The sequence below is a fragment of the Salminus brasiliensis genome, chromosome 20 (genome assembly GCF_030463535.1).
Source record: "Salminus brasiliensis chromosome 20, fSalBra1.hap2, whole genome shotgun sequence".
NCBI lineage: Eukaryota > Metazoa > Chordata > Actinopteri > Characiformes > Bryconidae > Salminus > Salminus brasiliensis.
Window position 1 is genome coordinate 8,096,005 of NC_132897.1, and position 18,742 is coordinate 8,114,746.

The 18,742-nt window shown below is 40.6% G+C and overlaps 1 protein-coding gene across 1 annotated transcript; it reads right to left on the minus strand.

Moving 5' to 3' along the window:
- Window positions 1-336: 336 nt before the first annotated feature.
- Window positions 337-18,492, minus strand: LOC140542096 (ectonucleoside triphosphate diphosphohydrolase 2-like). Its single transcript, XM_072664931.1, has 9 exons — window positions 18,277-18,492; window positions 14,381-14,498; window positions 12,206-12,356; window positions 11,461-11,620; window positions 9,457-9,684; window positions 6,348-6,617; window positions 4,734-4,853; window positions 3,448-3,582; window positions 337-1,063 (listed from the first exon to the last, which is right to left on the minus strand). Exons 1-9 carry the CDS (start codon window positions 18,394-18,396, stop codon window positions 854-856), a joined length of 1,512 nt encoding a protein of 503 aa, XP_072521032.1. The 5' UTR covers window positions 18,397-18,492; the 3' UTR covers window positions 337-853.
- Window positions 18,493-18,742: the final 250 nt, after the last annotated feature.

The following is an 18,742-nucleotide window of genomic DNA, read 5'->3' on the forward strand; positions in this document are numbered from 1 at the left end:
TAACAGAATTCACTTATTCATGCAAATGCCTATAATTCCCTACAATGATCCCACTAGTTCACATTATATTATCTTGTACCTAATCCATAAAATACTTGCTTACACTACTGCACTTAATTCATTACAAAAACACATGTTTATACTACTTACTAGTATACTTAGTAGTATACTACTACTAATTCATTATCAAATCTCACTGTTTATCTAATACTAATTTAATACTATAAACCCTAAAATACTTCACATTAGTTTACACTACAGGGGGTTTTCCAACTTGTTCCAAGACATTTTCATTGAAGACATTTTCTTAAAAAAATGAATAAAAAATCCACAGGCTTATGAAAATCCTTTTTTTTTATTCTTCACAAGTATTACCATGTCTTTAGATTTTATAGGTTATCAACTTTTTGATCTTCAGTGTATAAAACACATCCCTGAATTCAATTCTTCACATATACAAAACATTAAACTGAAAAGAAGTAATTAAAATAAGTACTGTAAACAAATTCTTGTCAAATGTGTAACACCAGTTACTATCTTTCTAACTTCTAAAACTTGCCTCCAGGCTGTTACAGAGAATAACAAAGCCTAATAAATGCACTTATCAGTATCACTAAAGTAAGCAATTACAGAGTCGCAAACAAGGTTGTGCGCATCCTGACGAGATCTGCCATATTTTATGCCTGTTTTAAAAGTCAGTATTAGTTTATTTATATTTTATGAAGCAGAATCCTTGTTATCCCCCCCCCCCACACACACCCTTTTTTCATCTGACGTACCAATTCTCTCCAACTTTGCCCCATTTCTCCAGTTCAGTGCATTAATGTACATCACAGTGCCGCTACAGCTGCTATTAAAGTCCACCATCACTCCCTTTCTTCTTGCGGAACATGAGCAGAACAACAGACACGAGTGCAACAAAGAGGGAAACCGCGAAGAGGAAGATGAGCGTGTTCCAGGCTCCTGAAGTCAAAGCCTTCCTCAGGGCCACACTCTCAGATGGCAGGAGGCTGCTTAGTTTTAGCATGTAACCCAGAGCCCAGCCAACTGAGGTTTCGCCTGCCTGAAAAACCAAAAGACATCTCTCATCAGGATTATGATAGATTTGAGAAGTAGGGACCAGGTGACGTATCTATGTTCCGCTCACAAATGTGGCAACTGTTGTGAAGGTGGACAAGCTTTACGGATTGTTAGCACAAATCCCGTTATTGGTTTAGAGTTGCTAAAGAACACAGAGTTTATTATTCCAACTGGAGAAGCAGGAAATCTTGGGCTAGATGTGGATGACCAGCTGTCAATCTTGACTAGTGTTGCTTCAGTTTAGTTTAATTTGCCTACAAAAGGGATTTGTTAAGGTTTGACAGTTTTAGGGATACATCAACCAGTTTTAAAAAATGATAAGTGTTCCCAATTATTCCCAACGTATTACTGCCCGTTAACCCACCGCTCGTAACTGCCCCTAGAACTGCTAGAAATGCTTCTGACACTAGGAGGCTAGGAACTTAACAAGTCTTCTTTGATACATGCAATCTCATCTCGTATAATTTATAAATAAGCAGTTTTAGAACAGTCAGGATTCGGCCTTAAGCTGGCTATCAGCAACATCCTATCAAACCTGTCCTTCCACTCCTTCTCTCACTACAAATGCAGAACTGCCCATAGGTTGCCAATTATTCAACAGCAGAATCTAACTGCACTCAAATCCTTTTGCTTTCATTTCCTACGGCCATAGCATCCAATATTCCCTTATACTATCTCACTACCTCACTATATTTTTTTTCCTTCCTTGAAAAATAAGCCACTCCACTCCTCCTCAGATTTCAAGTGATTAGATATACCAAAGAAACATCATGCATAGATGTTTAACCAAGTGATTAATCCTAGCATGACTCTGTGACCCTCTGTAAGTTGAACTTCCTTCACTAAACATTGCACACCTTTGTTAAACTTAGTAGTAAGCAATGTCAACTGCAGCTGGGGTCAGTTATATCTTACCCCGCTCAGACATGAAGGAAAATGAAAAACTGTGTAAGATTTACTGCATTTGGCTTAACAGTCCACCTTTATTTAATAACAGAGCCTGGTATTTGGAGAAAGGCCCATCACTGCCACTCCTTGGGCCGAAGGGGGAATAAATAATTTGGAAGATATTTTCGATGCTAATAAAAAATACTATTAATCTCCCTCAGTCCCCTTTTTCTTTTTTCCTCTTACTTGCAGCTAAGGTCAGCTCTTAAAGCAGATGGACTCCCATTACAGCAGGCATTACCTACTCATTTTATCTCAAAAGAACATTGATAACATCGCTTTGTACTACAATCTTCTTATTTCCACTCCCTTTGGGCAAACTTTGGAAGCAGGACTGCCCAGGCTTGAATGATGATGGAGTGGGATGTCGTGTGGACGAATATTCAGGATGCTCTCGTAAAACTGACAATCAGTGATATCATTGGAATTACATACACAGCCCTTACTTAAGGGGCTGTCGGGGCTCAGGGTTTAGAGCACCAGGCTATTGATGACAGGCTTGTGGGTTCGATACCCAGGCTCAGCAAGCTGCCACTGTTGGGAACTTGAACAAGGCCATTAATCCTCTACGCCTCCCAGGCGCCACACTGTCCACTTTGTGTGTGTTCACTGCACGGATGTGTTAAAGCCAGAGGCAAATGAATCAATTCTGTCTGTGTCTAACACAAATGGTTGTCTATGTCCTTCTTGAACTTAACGTTCATCAAAGGCCTGTGGCACTTTTCTTCACATGTTTTAAGAGAGTCCACCTGTAAATGCATTAAAGTCACTTACAACTTACCTACTTTGGTTTCTGAGATGGTGCCAACTTCCTTACCTAATCTGTTGCTTAATGACTTTTCTGACCACACTACATCTAAATGTAAGAGATGAGCCATCCTGGCCAGACTCACTGCAGCTAAGGAAATGGTTGTGGTTTGCTGGAAACACCCCTCACTCTCTCTCAACCAGAACTTGGACTTGTTGGACTCAAAGTTGTAATGGACAGTAATGGACACACTTAAAGACATGTTATGACCCCCATCTGAACCCCCCTCCATGTGTTGGCAGGTGGGTATGTGTGTATATTTATGTGTAGATTTATGTTTTAAGTGTTTATGTCTGTAAAGGACAGTGTTTATGTCCCTGGCACTCTACTTCACTCTAAGAAAGAAATAAAAGAATAATAAAAGAAATACAGATAAATTGAAATTACTCATATATACTCAAATTTTTTAATTTTACAGTTATGAGCTCCTTCAGGTAAATAAGAATTTCAACCAAAAATATTAAAATGCTTGTCCAACCTTACAATTACAACAGGAATACATCTGTGGGTGCAGCACAGATAGGTCAGTTCGTAAATGACAGAACAGGAGAGAACCAGAAGTAACAATTTTGCACATTATGATGTTTCACTCAGGAGTGTGGGTACTGTACCTTCTTTTGGAATGAGATCTGTGGAAAAGAGTGCCTATCAAAGCCGTAGCCATGAACTAACAGCGTCTGCATGAAGACTGTGGCTGCACAGTAGTCCTGCAGACGGGTCTTCTGATCTGGAACCTTCATCAGCATCTTTAATTGAGAAATAGAGAGAAAGAACTCAGGACATCAAGAAGCTGCCAATCAAATCAATGGAGCTCAAACTGATTTCCTCTGCTAAAAGGAAGAGTGCATTTAAAATTAATAACACAATGAACTTCAAATTCTAAATTCAGCTCGGTCTAAATGTGTCTGTTCTTTCACTGCCAGGTTCCATTCATCAAGGGACTTTAGATAAGGTTATTAGGAGCACCCATCTCAACGGAGCTCATACTATGGAACACCCATTTTCTTTCTGAAGCCACTTCATTGCTTTTGTTATGCCATAAAAACCAACACATTGACACACAACCTATTTAGCCAGTCAGTTTAGCTCTGCCCATTCACACTGCATTTTCAAATCAAACCAATTGGGAATTGGGAAAAGCATTAATCTGGCAATAGCATGGTAGACAGAACCAGAGAGAAACACATGCATATGAAAAGTAGCTTTTTATTTCCAACTGCCTTTTGTTTTAGAGTTAAGACACAATAAAGGGTTTCCAGTTTACCCCAAAACCATGACCCACTTCTCATCAAGTTAGGACACAGTGTAAAAAACAACTGCCAGATTAAACAGCCACGTTATATCAAAAAGTGTAAAAATTGGGGGAAAAAATAGAGATTCAAGATTTTCCCATGACTGTGATGATTTGTTTGTATTCAAGGCACAGTCACACAAACATCCCATGTCCCAAAGGAGGTAAAACATAAGTTAAATGTCCCAAAGTCAAAACATAAAATAAAATGTAATTTTTTGTTTGATTTATTTACCAAGAAATATTAGGATACAGACCTACATATTAATGTAGGTCTACTTCTTTGAAGGCTACCAGACTGCACTGTATACACAGTATTGCTAAATATATATATACACACACACACACACACACACACACACACACACACACACACACACATACAATATGCTTAAAACACACCCAGAATCCTTTACTTTTTGGTAAACACAAGGAATATTTATGGGCCTTTTAAATAGATGCATGGGCCATTAGACAGTCAGCAGCACTGACTAAATAGCTTCTTTCTTCATAAGTCTGAGATGAAGGTATTAGCAATGTAATGCTGAAATATAGAGAAGCCCATCTCAGAATAGCAGGGACAGAATTAGCACAGCAGCGCAGTACCTCCTGGAAGCTCATGTTGCAGACGGTGATGGCTGCCTCCTCCAGGAGCTTGGGGGAAGTGACAGCAATGCCAGTGGTATGCTGCAGGAATGAATGAATGTAGTAAAAGGCAGAAAATGCCTGTAATGCAAAGAGAGAAAGAGAGACTTTTATTCATCACACACAGTGAAGTTAGCATTTCCCTTTTAGGTCCATAACTAAGATATATTTATTGTTTTTTCTCTTTTGCATGTATATTTACTTTACTTTTGTGTATGACTTTTCAAAAGACAATTTTGTGTATATTTATTGAATTCTTACAACGCAAATCTTGCAAAACGAATAACAGCAGCTCAGATCAAGGTAAACAGATATAAATTAATTAATTAAGCTTCAAACATTGTAAACAATGTTTTGTGAAATGACGTAGAAAAAAACCCTGCAGTAAGGTGGCAGTAGTTTAGCCTCACTATGGAGTTGATCTGCTTCAAAATGATCCTTTATTAAAGCCACCAAAAGGATTAAAAAAATAACTAAATAAATATACACACACATATACAATAAAAGAAAGGGTATATACTTTTAAAATAACTGTTTCAAAAAGTGCATTTCCCTTTGTTCAGATGGACTGAGCTGTGAGAGAGAGCTGACGACTGTATTTATAGCAGACACTGCTTCATTTTGTTTACAACAGCAAGCTCACAGGGGAGAACTAATGCTGCGTTCCATCTATACTGGGCTGTCCTAGCTCAACTGGGTTGTCTTAGCAGCTGTGGTAAACTCCGAAGCCTTCAGCTAATTGTGCTGTGAGCTCCCCCTCAGGAACAGCTGCACATGTGCATTTGTAGACAAGTGGAAGTGAAGGAACCGTGTGGACTGATGCAGTAGAGTAAGATTACAGGATTGTACACAAATTTGACGCGGGTAACGCAGTGTTCGTAGTGTTACGCAGTTACGTAGTGCAGTGGCAGGTTTTAATGGCTGTTAGTTTAGACATTATCCTTTAGTTTCTTTCACATTCAATGAGCAACACTTAAACCTTTTTGCTGAAGAGGAAATATTTTATAAGCAACACACCAAACTGCACATATGAGTATTGTCGCGGGATCGTGAAACTCAGATAGAAAGACAGGGAAAGACATAAGACAAGGGAACAGAGAACAGTAAAAACCACAAACAGACAGGTACCAAACTAGAAAAATTTGAGTGACCAAAAACTAGAGAACGAGGGCTGAGGGGGGGAAAAAGGGGCAGAGAAAATAAAGGATGGGAACAGGGCCAGACAGACACACAGAATCAAAAAGCAAGATTGCATAATCACATAAGAACTATGATGACATATGCAGTGTGCCCAAGGATCCCGCGTGCCTAAACTTCAGAGCTGCTTTGAGCTAATACTGTTCCGCTTGTCAGTGTCGCTTAACATCACCACTGCTTGTGCATTCCCGCAGACTTTAGCAGAAGTTAATATTGTTTTGAGCCCTGGACTGAAAAGACCAGCGGAGACATTAGCGTTTCCCGGGGCTTGAGGGAGGAAAGCGTTCGTGCTGCGTTTTTCCAGTCGAAGGGAGGCAATTGCCAAGCCTTGTCCCAGTCATTACATATAACATTTCCAAAATCACAGAAAGTACTCACCATGAAGTTGCCACTGACATTGGGCTGAAAGACCCCATTAAAGGAGCACTTGGAGTAGGAGCAGGACTGAAAAGAGAAGATACTGGACATATTTCCCAAGCAGTGGTGGTAGTTTCCAGAGCCTTGTATTTGAAGCTCTTTATTACCATTGTAGGGATTAGGTTTACGGTCTGCCGTACATGGGGAATCAAACACGGTGTCCAGGTTGATGGACACTTGGTAATCTGCTGGATAGCAAGGATGGGTTATAGGACCATCCGAGCCTTGCGTCTGAGGAAAAGAAGGAGAGAAAGACACTAGTTACCTATGCAAAAAACATTCATACTTAATATAAAATGACCTGATTATAACCCAGTAATTCAAGCAACTTTCATTGCTTCACTCTAAACATATCTAGCAAGAGGTCTTGTCTATATAATCAAAGTATGTCCCTCAACAACAGCCTATATAGCAAGCTTTAAACATACACTGATTGACCATAGCATTAACACCACATACGTAGGTCCTACTTGTGCAGCCACAACAGACTTGACCATTTGAAGCATGGACTCTACGAGACCTCTGAATGCACCCTGTTGTATCTGGCACCAAGACATTAGCAGCAAATCCTTTAAGTCCTGCAAGTTGTGAGGTGGAGCCTCCATGGCTCACATCAGTGAGTCTTAGGTGCCCATGACCCTGACACTAATTCTGGTTGTCCTTTCTTGGACCACTTTTGGTAGGTACTGACCACAGTATAACAGAATAAATGGTGTTCTGGAGATGTCCTGACCCTGTTGTCTAGCCGCCACAATTTGGCTCTTCTCAAAGTGGCTCAGATCCTTATGCTGGCCAATTGTCTTGATTCTAACATCACCTTCAAGAACTCACTGTTGACTTGCTGCATGGCATATCCACCCCTTGGTAGATGCCACTGTAGATGAAGATAATCAAGGTTTTTCACTTTAGCTGTCAGTTACTGTTATGGCTGATCTGTATATATCTGAACCTGCTGTTTTTACAGGGAACTACAGCTTCTGTACTTTTGACTTTTCAATACACTCTCATTTAAACTCCCTTTGGGAGAAATTGTTGTATATTTACATTACATTTATGGCATTTCGCTGCTGCTCTTATCCAAAGCGACTTGTATTACAGAGGTGGGTCAATGTAGTGTTAGGAGTCTTGTCCAAGGTATCTTATTGGTGAAGCGCAGCATAGCCACCCAGACTGGGACTCAAACTCCAGTCTCCCACATGGTGTGGCAGCTAACTGGCAGGTACTGGTGTTATCAGTTGCACAACACCAACCACAATCTGGTATATCTGGACTGTTAAGACACTGATCATGTCAATTGTGCTTAGCATCAATTGAGGTAACCAGTGTAAATGAATGAATGTGGAATCAACACACTCTAGGCCTTGATTTTGAGGGGGCTGTGTTGGCCAATAATGCTGTATCGTGCAATCCAAATAAGTAGCTGAGCCCAGTGCTGGCAGGCACTCTGCAGTGTGGCAGCATTCTGTCAAACCAAACTTTTGTTTGTTTGCTTGTTTTGCGAGTGTGAAATCTCACAAGATTTCCATTCACTACGAGACTGCAACAAGAAAAAAAAAGCTGAGAGAAACATGAGTAATGTGTGAGACTGTGGGATTTCACAGCTATGCTAACCTTAAACTGTTGGTCTGTCAGTCAGTGCCTACTTTGTTGCACTAAAGCAACTAGGCTAGCCAGTTGCAATGTGCAATTTGCAAACCATCACTCATTTGCCTTAAGCCATACCAAAACACGCCTCTGACACTGTATGACTCAATGGTCAAACTGTGTCAGAGACACAAGTCTATTTCAGACTACTTACAAGTTGTTTTAGGGAAAAGTCTAATGACTTGTTCTGGGTAAGTTTAGGCTTCTTATCATTTTCTTAGCCCCAATAGTCACATACACTATATGTCGAAATGTTTGTGGACACCCCTTACAATAAATGCATTCAGCTACTTTAAGTTGCACCCATTAATGACACAGATGTGCAAATGCACACACACAGCTTGTCTAGTCCCAGTAGAGAAGTACCGCCAACAGAATAGGACTCTCTGAAGCAGATGAACCAACTGGCACCATGTCAGGCGTGGACTAGAGGGGTATAAAGCCCCAACCCCCAGCATTGAGCTGTGGAGCAGTGTTCACTGGAATGATGATGGTGCTCCATTTCATACATTTGGCATGAATCAGAGAGTTGGGTGAGGGTGCGGCATTGAAGTTCACTGAATGTCATGAAATCCTCACAGCAATGCTCAAATATCTAGTAGAAAGCCTTCCCTGGACAGTTAAGGTGGTTGCTGTTTCCAAAGGAACAATGAATGTCCCAATACTTTTGTCCAAACTATGGACACCAGAGTTATCTAATCTAGTTGGCTATTCTAAGTATGGGGTAAACATAGCTGTTTGACAGGCTACACAACGCTAACCGGTGGATACTACCGTCCAAACTAGTTAGCTACATTAACCAGCCCAAAACTGAAGAGTCTTCCAATTAAACACATACCAAGTAGGTCTCAACTGATCAATTACATTCTGGATAAATGGAAAACTGATTTTTTCTCCCACTCCTAAAAGCTGTGAGACTGTGGGTATATGCTGATCTCAACATAGTCTGAGTGAATCACTCATTTGCCTTAAACCATGTCAATCTTACACACGTTTTTTACACTTTATGACTGTAAAAAAGGCTGCAGACATAGTAGAATGTAGCTGTACTGAAATACTAGAGATAAATGACAGAAGATCATCCAAGACAAGTCTAGAGTCTATGTATATATAGCATGAATAGCTGCTTCACACAATGCTAACAGGTGGCTTTTGCTATGCCAATACTGAACAGCTACAGTAACCAGCGCAAAACTAAAGAGGCAAACAGCACACCCCAAATATGTCTCCACTGATCAGTTAGATATAGGGTAAGCAGAAAATAGTGGAAATCAGATTTCTGTCTGAACGATCATTTTAATACTATTCGTATATAATTCAAATATGCCCTCTATTTTCCCATGGCATGTTTTAAATTTTTGGCTATTATTTACTATGTTTACAGGTGTCACCAACAGCTGTGCTATACCCACATCCATGTGTTTACCTCAACCAACTGAGCCAGCAGCTTGCGTAACATCTGGTCCCTGCCATAACATAAAAAGCTCTGAGTGTAGATGCGATAGTCTCGGCCGTACAGCCGCAGCTCCATCAGGTTGCCCGCATTCTCAACTTGATCCTTGGTCTCAAAGGTAATCTGCGTGGAGGCTCCGCCGAAATCTAGTGCACCAACCGTCTTCTTGCCTGGGGACAGCCAGCGGCCTACAAAACCATACTGGTGAGAGAGGGAGAGCAAGGTCAGAGAGAGAACAGGCAAACGAGTAGTGCTAAATGACAATTTAGGGACAATTTCCAAACAATTCATGTTGTAATATATAGGCTCAAAGTGTTAAATTGCCATATTCCCTTTTCATATTTTTTTCCTTGAGGTCCATGAATAGCATTTATGTAGTTTGAATGTAAGTAAATAAACTGTGGTTTGATTGGTTGTCTCGGATCTTGGTCTTGGTCATGTATTATGCATCACTGAAAAAGCAGTATGGTCCAAAACACTCCTTCGAACTTTAACATGAAAGAGCGAGGCTGAACTGCAGTAAGCTGCATTAAATGTCCAAATGTTTGTGGACACCCCTTCTAATAAATGCATTCAGCTACTTTAAGTTGCACCCGTTGCTGACAGAGACATACAAATGGACGCACACAGCTCCCTGTAGAGAAGCACCGGCAATAGAATAGGACTCTCTGGAGCAGATAAACATGAACATATTGGCTCCAAGCCTACTGCTAGGTGTAGGCCAGAGGGGTATAAAGCCTCCCAGCACTAAGATGTGGAGCAGTGGAACTGTGTTCTCTAGAATGATGGTGGTGCTCTATCTAATACCTTTGGGATCAATTGGGAAGTTGGAAGTGAAGTGTGGTGGAGGATCATTCAACATCCTGACCTAACACACCTGACCTAACACACCTGACCTAAGATTCTTGTTTCAGCAGTGATCCAAAATCTAGTAGAAAGCCTTCTTCCCTGGACAGCAGAGACAGTTACTTCCACAAAAGCAGGGTCAACTCTTTTTTTTTTCTTTTTTTTAGTACCCTTTAATTTTTTGGGTCGTCTTGCTGCACAGCCTGTTTAATGGGATTGTGAGGGCTATTCCGAAAGATCTCTATAGGTAGTTAATGGTGGATTTTAAGGTACGCTTTGGATACAGAAAAGGTATCCTTTTAACAGATTTAACAGGTTTAATGTTTTTTTTAATCCAGGATTTGCTGGTATTTTGAGGACTCCATTCTTCCCTAAACTACTGCCAATGCCAGTGAGAGCAAACCAACCCCACTCCCATGCTTCACAGCTGCCAAGGTTTTCTTTTTACAAAATAGAGTTACAAAACACACTTTTGCTGATTTCTTTTAATACTATTTTATTAGGTTTATTATTTGAGTCCTACTCTGACTTCATTTCTCTTCATTTCTCTTGAGTGGACTCCCTGTTGACGCCCCACTTATTCATCAGTCTACAGCATGCATCTGGCTTGTCTAGATATTGTGTAGCATATTTCTAATGCTGACTGTAAAGAGGTCACAGGCGAGGTTATCTTCTTATGACTCTTCCTTGAAGCTTATGCTTGATTATGATTATGCAAGCAACACTGCACAGTGTAATGGTGCACTCCCACTTAACTAAACCTTCTTGCAGGTTCTTGGCAGCCATATGAGGTTGTCTGGCTTTACTATTAGCATATGAACGGTTCTCTCTGAAAGGTTTTTTTTTCTTTAAACTGCTGTTGTTTTTGCACTCTGCTTCTAACAGCCTACCCCTGCCTTGTGGTCACGGATCACTTCTGTTTTTAAGTAGTCTGATGAGTGTTTGTGGTTTAAAAGCTTGGACTTATAATGAATTACACAAATGTAATCATTTGGCTGAAGGTGCCTAAACTTTCACACAAAAAACCTTTCAAATCAAACTGCTTATTATATAACCTCACAAACAGTATGAGACATCTGTTCTCCAACCCAAGTAATGAGAAAATTATTCATTAAAAGTTGTGGACTTTACCTTAATAAAGTTTTCTAACAGGTAGTTAACGGTGATCCAGCCATATGCTCCTTCTTCTTGCCCAGTTAAGATGGTGGCCCCTTTGAAGTTAAATGGGTAGGACTTCAGCTTTTCCCCAACTTCCTTCAAAATATCATCTGATTCTTGGGGATGAGAAATGCTGTAGAGTATACACAACCATGCATCTTCAGAATTTGTAAATTGGTACAAAAACGACTGCACAAACACTTTCTTTTGTGTTACAAACACCAAATATCAGCTGATATGATATGTATTGCTTTGTTCAACAGCAACATTTGTCTAAAGATGACCATCTAAAAGGGGCATGCTCAACACCACCCTACAGGAGGAACATTTAGTCAATTACATTACATTTAAATGAGTACCTTGGAAAATATGCTTACCTAGAATGACGGATTTGTAACTACCGAAACACTACAGTTAGGCTACATCAGGGGTGTCCAATCTCATCTGCTAATGGCCGGTTTTCATTGTAAACAACCAGCAGATTCTTGATTCCACTTGTTTAATCAATTAGCTAGTCTTCAAACAACTGATGACATATGCTTCTGCTTAGCTGGATTAAAAAACCAGAAGCCAAACAAGCTAATATTGGACATCTTGGGCTACATTAAGCTACTGTTAAGCTACTGTGATACAATCAGTTTTGTTTTTGATACGAGTTGCTCCATACATTAGTCATTTTCGAATATTTGAGATGTGAGCTGCAAGCTGTGTAACTAACTTCAGCAGTCTCATGCCAGCTGTAGCTCCAAGGTAGACAGGTGTAAGCTGATGTCTCGCTTTGGGAATCTCTCGTATGGCATGTTCCATGCATTCCACCAGGCTATGGGCAGCTCCTCCTTTACTGCCCGCATAGCTGGATATTCCTCCACCTACAGAAAAAAGAAAAACATTGCCTGCTGACGCACAACCTACAGCATATTTTGCTATATTGACTGTAAAGATATGTAAGCATGAATTTGGTGTGCATTTCTAAATTCATTCAAATATGTAGAAATTAAGAATGATTTATTTACTTTACTTAATGTATTTACAATTGTATTTTTTAATAGATATATTTTATTTATATAAACATAAACACAAAAGTAGAGAAATTTGTGTTTGGCAGATTATTTCTTTGTTGTAGCAATGCTGCCTGTTAATTTCCCTTTTAAATGGTGACACATTTGTAAGGAACATGGGCATTTGTGGGATGAGCAGCAGAGCTTAGTATGTGGGTTGCGCCCATGACAAATTGCCTGTAATTGCCAAACAGCTTATTTTGCTGTTGCTACTGACTGTTTTGAGCTTCTGATACCCCATAACTGGCACCTGATTGGCAGCACAAGTAAGCAATGGGCCCTGCTACAGTGGTCAGTAGGTGTCTGCTCCAAAACTTGGCATGCCATGTATGACTAGATAGGGCCCGTCTGGATAGGGCCCGTGCAATGGGGCAACTTCAAGCTGGCGTTCCGCAAAAACAAGCTGCGGCATTATTTGGAGTGAGCCCTGGTACCATCTCCAAATTAAAGGTCAAGTTCCATATAATGGGGGAGGTCAGAGACAGGCTGCGAGGTAGGCGACCCAAGAAGACTACGACACCTCAAGAAGATCGTTTCCTCACCCTTTCAGCACTTAGGTACCGTAGAGCTCAACCGTTAAAACAGAGAACATATGGGGTTAGGGCTGGGCCATATGGACAATAATCATATTGGGCTGCATTCTTCCATATTATTCAACAAAATTATGCATTTCATTATGCTTAACTTTAAGCAATTTTCTGAAACCTGGTTTATTATACATAAAATTGCAATTTCCAAATATACAGTTAGTATTTCTGAACAAAAAATAAAATAAAAAGTGAAAATCTATATTTTGAGGACATGCAGTGCAATCTCTTAGTTATCATCACTGACCAATATTTGCCCCCAATGATGCCTCTTTCAGGGCTACTGAGAAGTTCACAAGTTCTAGGAAAAGAGACACACTCCTACATGCCAGATGCTTCCGCTAAACATCACTTGTCAGCAAATAATCAGGGGGCACAGACAGTGTCAAGCATATGCCAGAGCTTTGTGGTTTTCCCGTTATCAAGACTTGCGTGACTATAACCCAAACTGCATTGCCCAAGGAACAGCCTGAGTTGGCACCCTGAAGGCATTTCCAGAGAAAGAAGAGGAAGCACACTCAGAAAGCAGCACTTTCCATATCTACTGAGTTCTGTAAACCGTATGCTTGTTACTACTGAAGAGGAAGAACTGTGTTCATTGTGTGCAACCAACTTTAAATGAAGTGAAAGTTCTAAATGACTTTTTAATGTCTCAGCACAACTTTTCAACAAGCATAACACACTTAACCTCAGCATGACCTGAAACTAGCAGTTTTCCGATTACCTTGATCTTTTTCGGAAATTGGTTGAAGGTGATTTTTTAAAAGCAAGAAAAGTAGGTAAGCATAAGGATCTGAGCCACTTAGTAGACAAGGGCCAAACTGTAAAGGTAAAGGTCAAGTCACTGTACAGTGTACACTGCACAGCGAAATGTGTCCTCCGCATTTAACCCATCTGTGGTAGTGAACACACACTCACACACACTAGTGAACTAGGAGTGTGTGTGAGTACACATCCAACTCCAGCACCCGGGGAGCAGAGAGGGTAAAGGGCCTTGCTCAAGGGCCCAACAGTGGCAACTTGCCGAGCCCGAGTATCAAACCCACAACCCTGTTATCGATAGCCCGGCGCTCTAACCGCTGAGCCACCCCTGCCCCTGCACTGTTATGGCTAGACGACTGGGTCAGAACATCTCCAACCAGGCAGGCAGGTTTTATGTTTTTTTTTTGTTTTTTTTTTGTCTGGTATGCAGTGGTCAGTACCTACCACCAAAAACGCACATGCGCAGACACACACACACACACTCACCCTTCACATGGCACTCGCTGTGCTGGCTGACGATGCCCGTGCCATTCTGTTTGTCTGCAGGCCATTTGTAGATGAACATTGCCGTATGAGAGGACCCAGCGTCCAGGACGATGCCATACTAAAAAAGCACACAGACATTGTGTAAATGAGCAAACTGTGGGAAACTACCTGACACACAGTGAAGCTGCCAAGATCATTAAAGCTGACAGCGTGAAGATTTGCTGTACCTCAGACACCTGCAGTGCAACTGGTTTTGCCTTGCTGTGGCATCTGACACAAACCTCTCTCTGTGTCAAAAAGCTTACATGATAAGATCACCTAGGCAAGTAATATTTACAGTTTCCACCAAGACGAGTTTTTCAGTCGTGGTCTCCTTAGTAACCCCAGAACGGATCCATAGAGCTCAGTGTTATGGGTGACTTTAATTAGTAAAATAGCTTCAACAAATTACACAGTGTGTGTTTTGCTTCCAGGGTAGGGCTGAAATAGCATGCTGGGGTTTCTCTCAGCATGGTTGCAGGATAACATGGGCAAGACAATACATGCAACTAGGGCAGTGGCAACAAGGTTCTCGTTTTAGACCCGCTCTCCACCCTTCAACCGAATTTGCGCAAGGATTCCCTCTGGCTTAGCGTACATCGGCGCACCAGTGATCACCTGTCTTCTATTTACCCATACACTTCCCCTGTGTTCACTTCAGGTGGACTGACTGCAGGAACGCAGGGTAAATGTAGGACAGTAGGCCATTCTTTCCACTTCGCTACAGTGCTCATAATTTATCATGACTTTTCTCAGTTTCACTTCCAGGCTGCATGAAGTTTCTCTGCCCGATACTTTCTCTACACTTTCATTTCAATGATGTGGATGATGAATGCCTGACATATTCAGCATATTCAGCACAGTTAAAGATCACTGGATGGAGATAAGATTCGTCCTCTGTTAAGTTTATATTTCACCACTGAATACTTTCACATTGACTACATGAAGGGCTTACATTTCTAAACCCTTCATATCTTCTCTATTCACAACGCCGGGTTTTAGTCATTACATATAAAACATAATACAACAATATCTTCTAGCATAACAGAACAATTAATCATCAAATAGCCGACATATTTCAAGGGTGTAAAGTCAATTTCAAGCATCCTATTTTACACTAAAATGATGATGATAATAATAAGAGTGGGCAATATTGCAGAAAATATAACATCCAATGCAACCCCATACACATCTCTTAAGAATGCAATGATCAGGATTTGTTATGGCCAACGTCCATTACATTGTAATTTCATTACAATCAAGATGGCAGTAAGATGATTTTTGAAACCTCACAAAATACACAAACAGCACATTTCCAGTACTTTCTAATAGATAAAGCCATATAATTAATGCTCTTTAGGCGATTATGTAGTACTGACCATATTTAATAAAGAATAGGTCATTTTAAGTACTCAAATTGCACACACACACACACACACACACACACACACACACACACACGCTTTTTAGCACGTCTACTGGATGTAGTAGTTATAGTAGTTATAACTGTAAAGTCTGTTAATTATAACTGTAAACTCCAAAATAGAGACACATAGGGTAACAGACACATTTTCTCTACACTAGGCAAGGTTCTGTAAATATGCAGAATTATACCACATATACAGTCATTAAATATAAATAAAAATACAGACTGTTGGTAGTATAAAGAGAAAATGATAGTTGAGATCAGATGCTTACATTTATACACACACACACACACACACACACACACACACACACACACACACATACATACATACATACATACATACATATATACACATATATATATATATATATATATATATATATATATATATATATATATATATATGAAAGGCTAGGGGTTTATACAATAACAGCACTTTGAAATGGACTAATGAGAATGACTCTATGTGAAGCTTAATGTTTGTGGCAAAACAACCTGTGCCACTCCCTTTCTGGTGGTGCTGCTTTCTTGTGTTGTGGTCTTCATACTCAGTCAATCTGAACTGCACATACACATTTGACAAACAAACACAAACAGTTGGCTTCCATGAAAACCGTAGCACTACTTTTTAAACACAGCTGACTTCACATCAGAAGGGCACAACAGTAGAGTCAGGGTGGGGTGTTCTTTCTTTATACACTCAAAACACACAGTGCCAGAGGCAACACATTCTGTCCCATCGGTCAAGCAGCAAGGCCTACTGTTTTGCTTTGGGTCTTTTTAAAAGCAGTGGTAGGACAAGGAGAAAGAGCTCTCCGACTGTCCTGAATTCAACCGTGTGGTTAAAGAGGCCATTTACAAAGCCTTTCCAGTTGAGAGAAATGAAGTGATTCAACTTGATGAGGCTTGAATGCAGAGTCATTTAAATAAATATATTAACTAATGTCCATCCATTATTCACCCCCCCCTCCCTCCTCTTGCCTCCCCTCCCCACCACTCCACTCCACTCCACTCCTCTCCCCACTCCTCGCCAGGATAGTGGAAACTTGCCAATGTGGAGAAATCTAGGGCAGCAGCATCATTCAAACATACAGGATGAAGACCAGAGGACAGAAGTGAGGCACTTAGCGAGCTAACAGGGAGTACACCAAACAAAGACGCCTTCTTCTCATGCGAGTGGAGTTTACATATCTCGCATTTGAATATTGAATGTAATTAACCCTTGTTTGCATGGGCAAGTGCTTTATGCATTTATGGCACATCTAAAAGGACATGCTAAAAAAGCCCTGACACAAGCGTCAGCAGGGTTATACCTTATTATACCGGCATCTAATAGAAAAAATTTGATTTCATCATATTAAACAAAATATTAGGCAATATTCTGCCCACATGGCTCTTTTTGAGACTTTTTGAGAAGCACATTTAAGGGAGAAATGCAACATTACATGTTCTGACTGGTCAGAACTGTGGCAGAAATTTGGCAGATATACCATAGGAAGGTTTTCATGTGTTAATCTTTCTTATTCCTTTATTTGTTTTTTTTTTTAGCCACAGTTAAATGTCAATGTTGAGCATAATATGATAAAAATATATGTAATATGTAAATAATAATGTAACTTTCCTGCCAAATGTCAGGTTAAATTGCTCTGAAGTGGGTAGGACCACTGAGTTAAACTGTACTTTCATTTTGAATTAGATATAGTTCAGAAAGACATAAAATAACCCAATTATGTCCAAAAACGTAAGAGATATATGCAATAGTATTTTCCAGTTTGGTCTCTAATGGAAATATGCTGCAGTAATTCCTTCAATAAACACATAGAAATGCCCTTTTCTGCTTTTCACATTTTATTCTCATTTACTTCCTTTTATTTACAAAAGTAAAATTGCAGGTGATGAACTCACACTTTTTAAAAGCCATATTTAAGTTTTTTTTTTTGTTTTTTTTTCATTTAACAAAAGTTTGATCAGCTCCTGACTTGTGTTCAAGCCAGCTTAGAGAAAGTGCCCCAGAGCAAATGCACCACTGTTGAGAGACAGGCATGAAATGGTTAAATCGTACTTGTTGAAATCACCTCACGTCTTTCACAGCACTTCTGGGATATTTTGGAGAGATTAAAATTAAATCGTGCTTGCAGCAGCTTAAATATGCATTACACGGCGAGGAGGGTCTAAAAAAAACAGCGGAAATCTGGTCAAGACGTTCTCCAGGCTACAGTACAGCTGGTGCAGGAAGCCGCACTCACTCACTCAGCCAGTCAGTCAGCCAGCCAGCCAGCCCGTATAAGCAGCCTAGCTCTATCTAGCTGTATGAGCCTGTTAACAGGGGCGAAAAGCGTCCGTGCCATGAGCCCTATTCCGACTATTACTATAGCCCCTACCGTGTCCCAGTCATTACATTAGATCACACTTGGAGAAGAGGAATTACCATGTGCTGCGGAGGCTCCTCGATGTCTTCAGTGTTAATGGCGAGCAGAAGAATGCCTACAACTCCCAGCAATAACACTGCGAGCGGGACTACCAGGCGACAGTGCTGTTGGTTAGCCATGCGGCGTGCTAGTTCTTGACCTGTTGTACAAGTCAGCTCAGCCGGGACTGGGACAGTCTGCCTGCCTGCCTGTGTGTGTGTGTGTATGTATGTATGTGTGGGTATGTGTGTGTGTGTGTGCGCTCGCGCTAAGGTGTGTACTAAGGCACACCATAATGTGGGCATGGCAGTCGAGGTTCTGCAAAAACACTGGAGTGCAGGCAAGGGCTGTTAGTTACTGTGCTGCTGCTTCAAGTGGAAACACAACCATTTGTGAGCATCAAAGACTGGGATTAGAGGCCAGGTTTGCTATTCTTCCCTTTATGTCGGCCTGAAGAAAGAGAGAACGAAAGAAAGGGAACATGGG

Coding starts and splice junctions, on each gene's coding strand:
- LOC140542096 (XM_072664931.1), bottom strand. CDS start 18,396: ATGGCTAACCAACAGCACTGTCGCCTGGTAGTCCCGCTCGCAGTGTTA. Junction 12,357..14,380: donor CAGCGAGTGCCATGTGAAGG/GTGAGTGTGTGT, acceptor TTTTTTCTGTAG/GTGGAGGAATATCCAGCTAT. Junction 4,854..6,347: donor ATGTCAGTGGCAACTTCATG/GTGAGTACTTTC, acceptor TTTGCATTACAG/GCATTTTCTGCCTTTTACTA.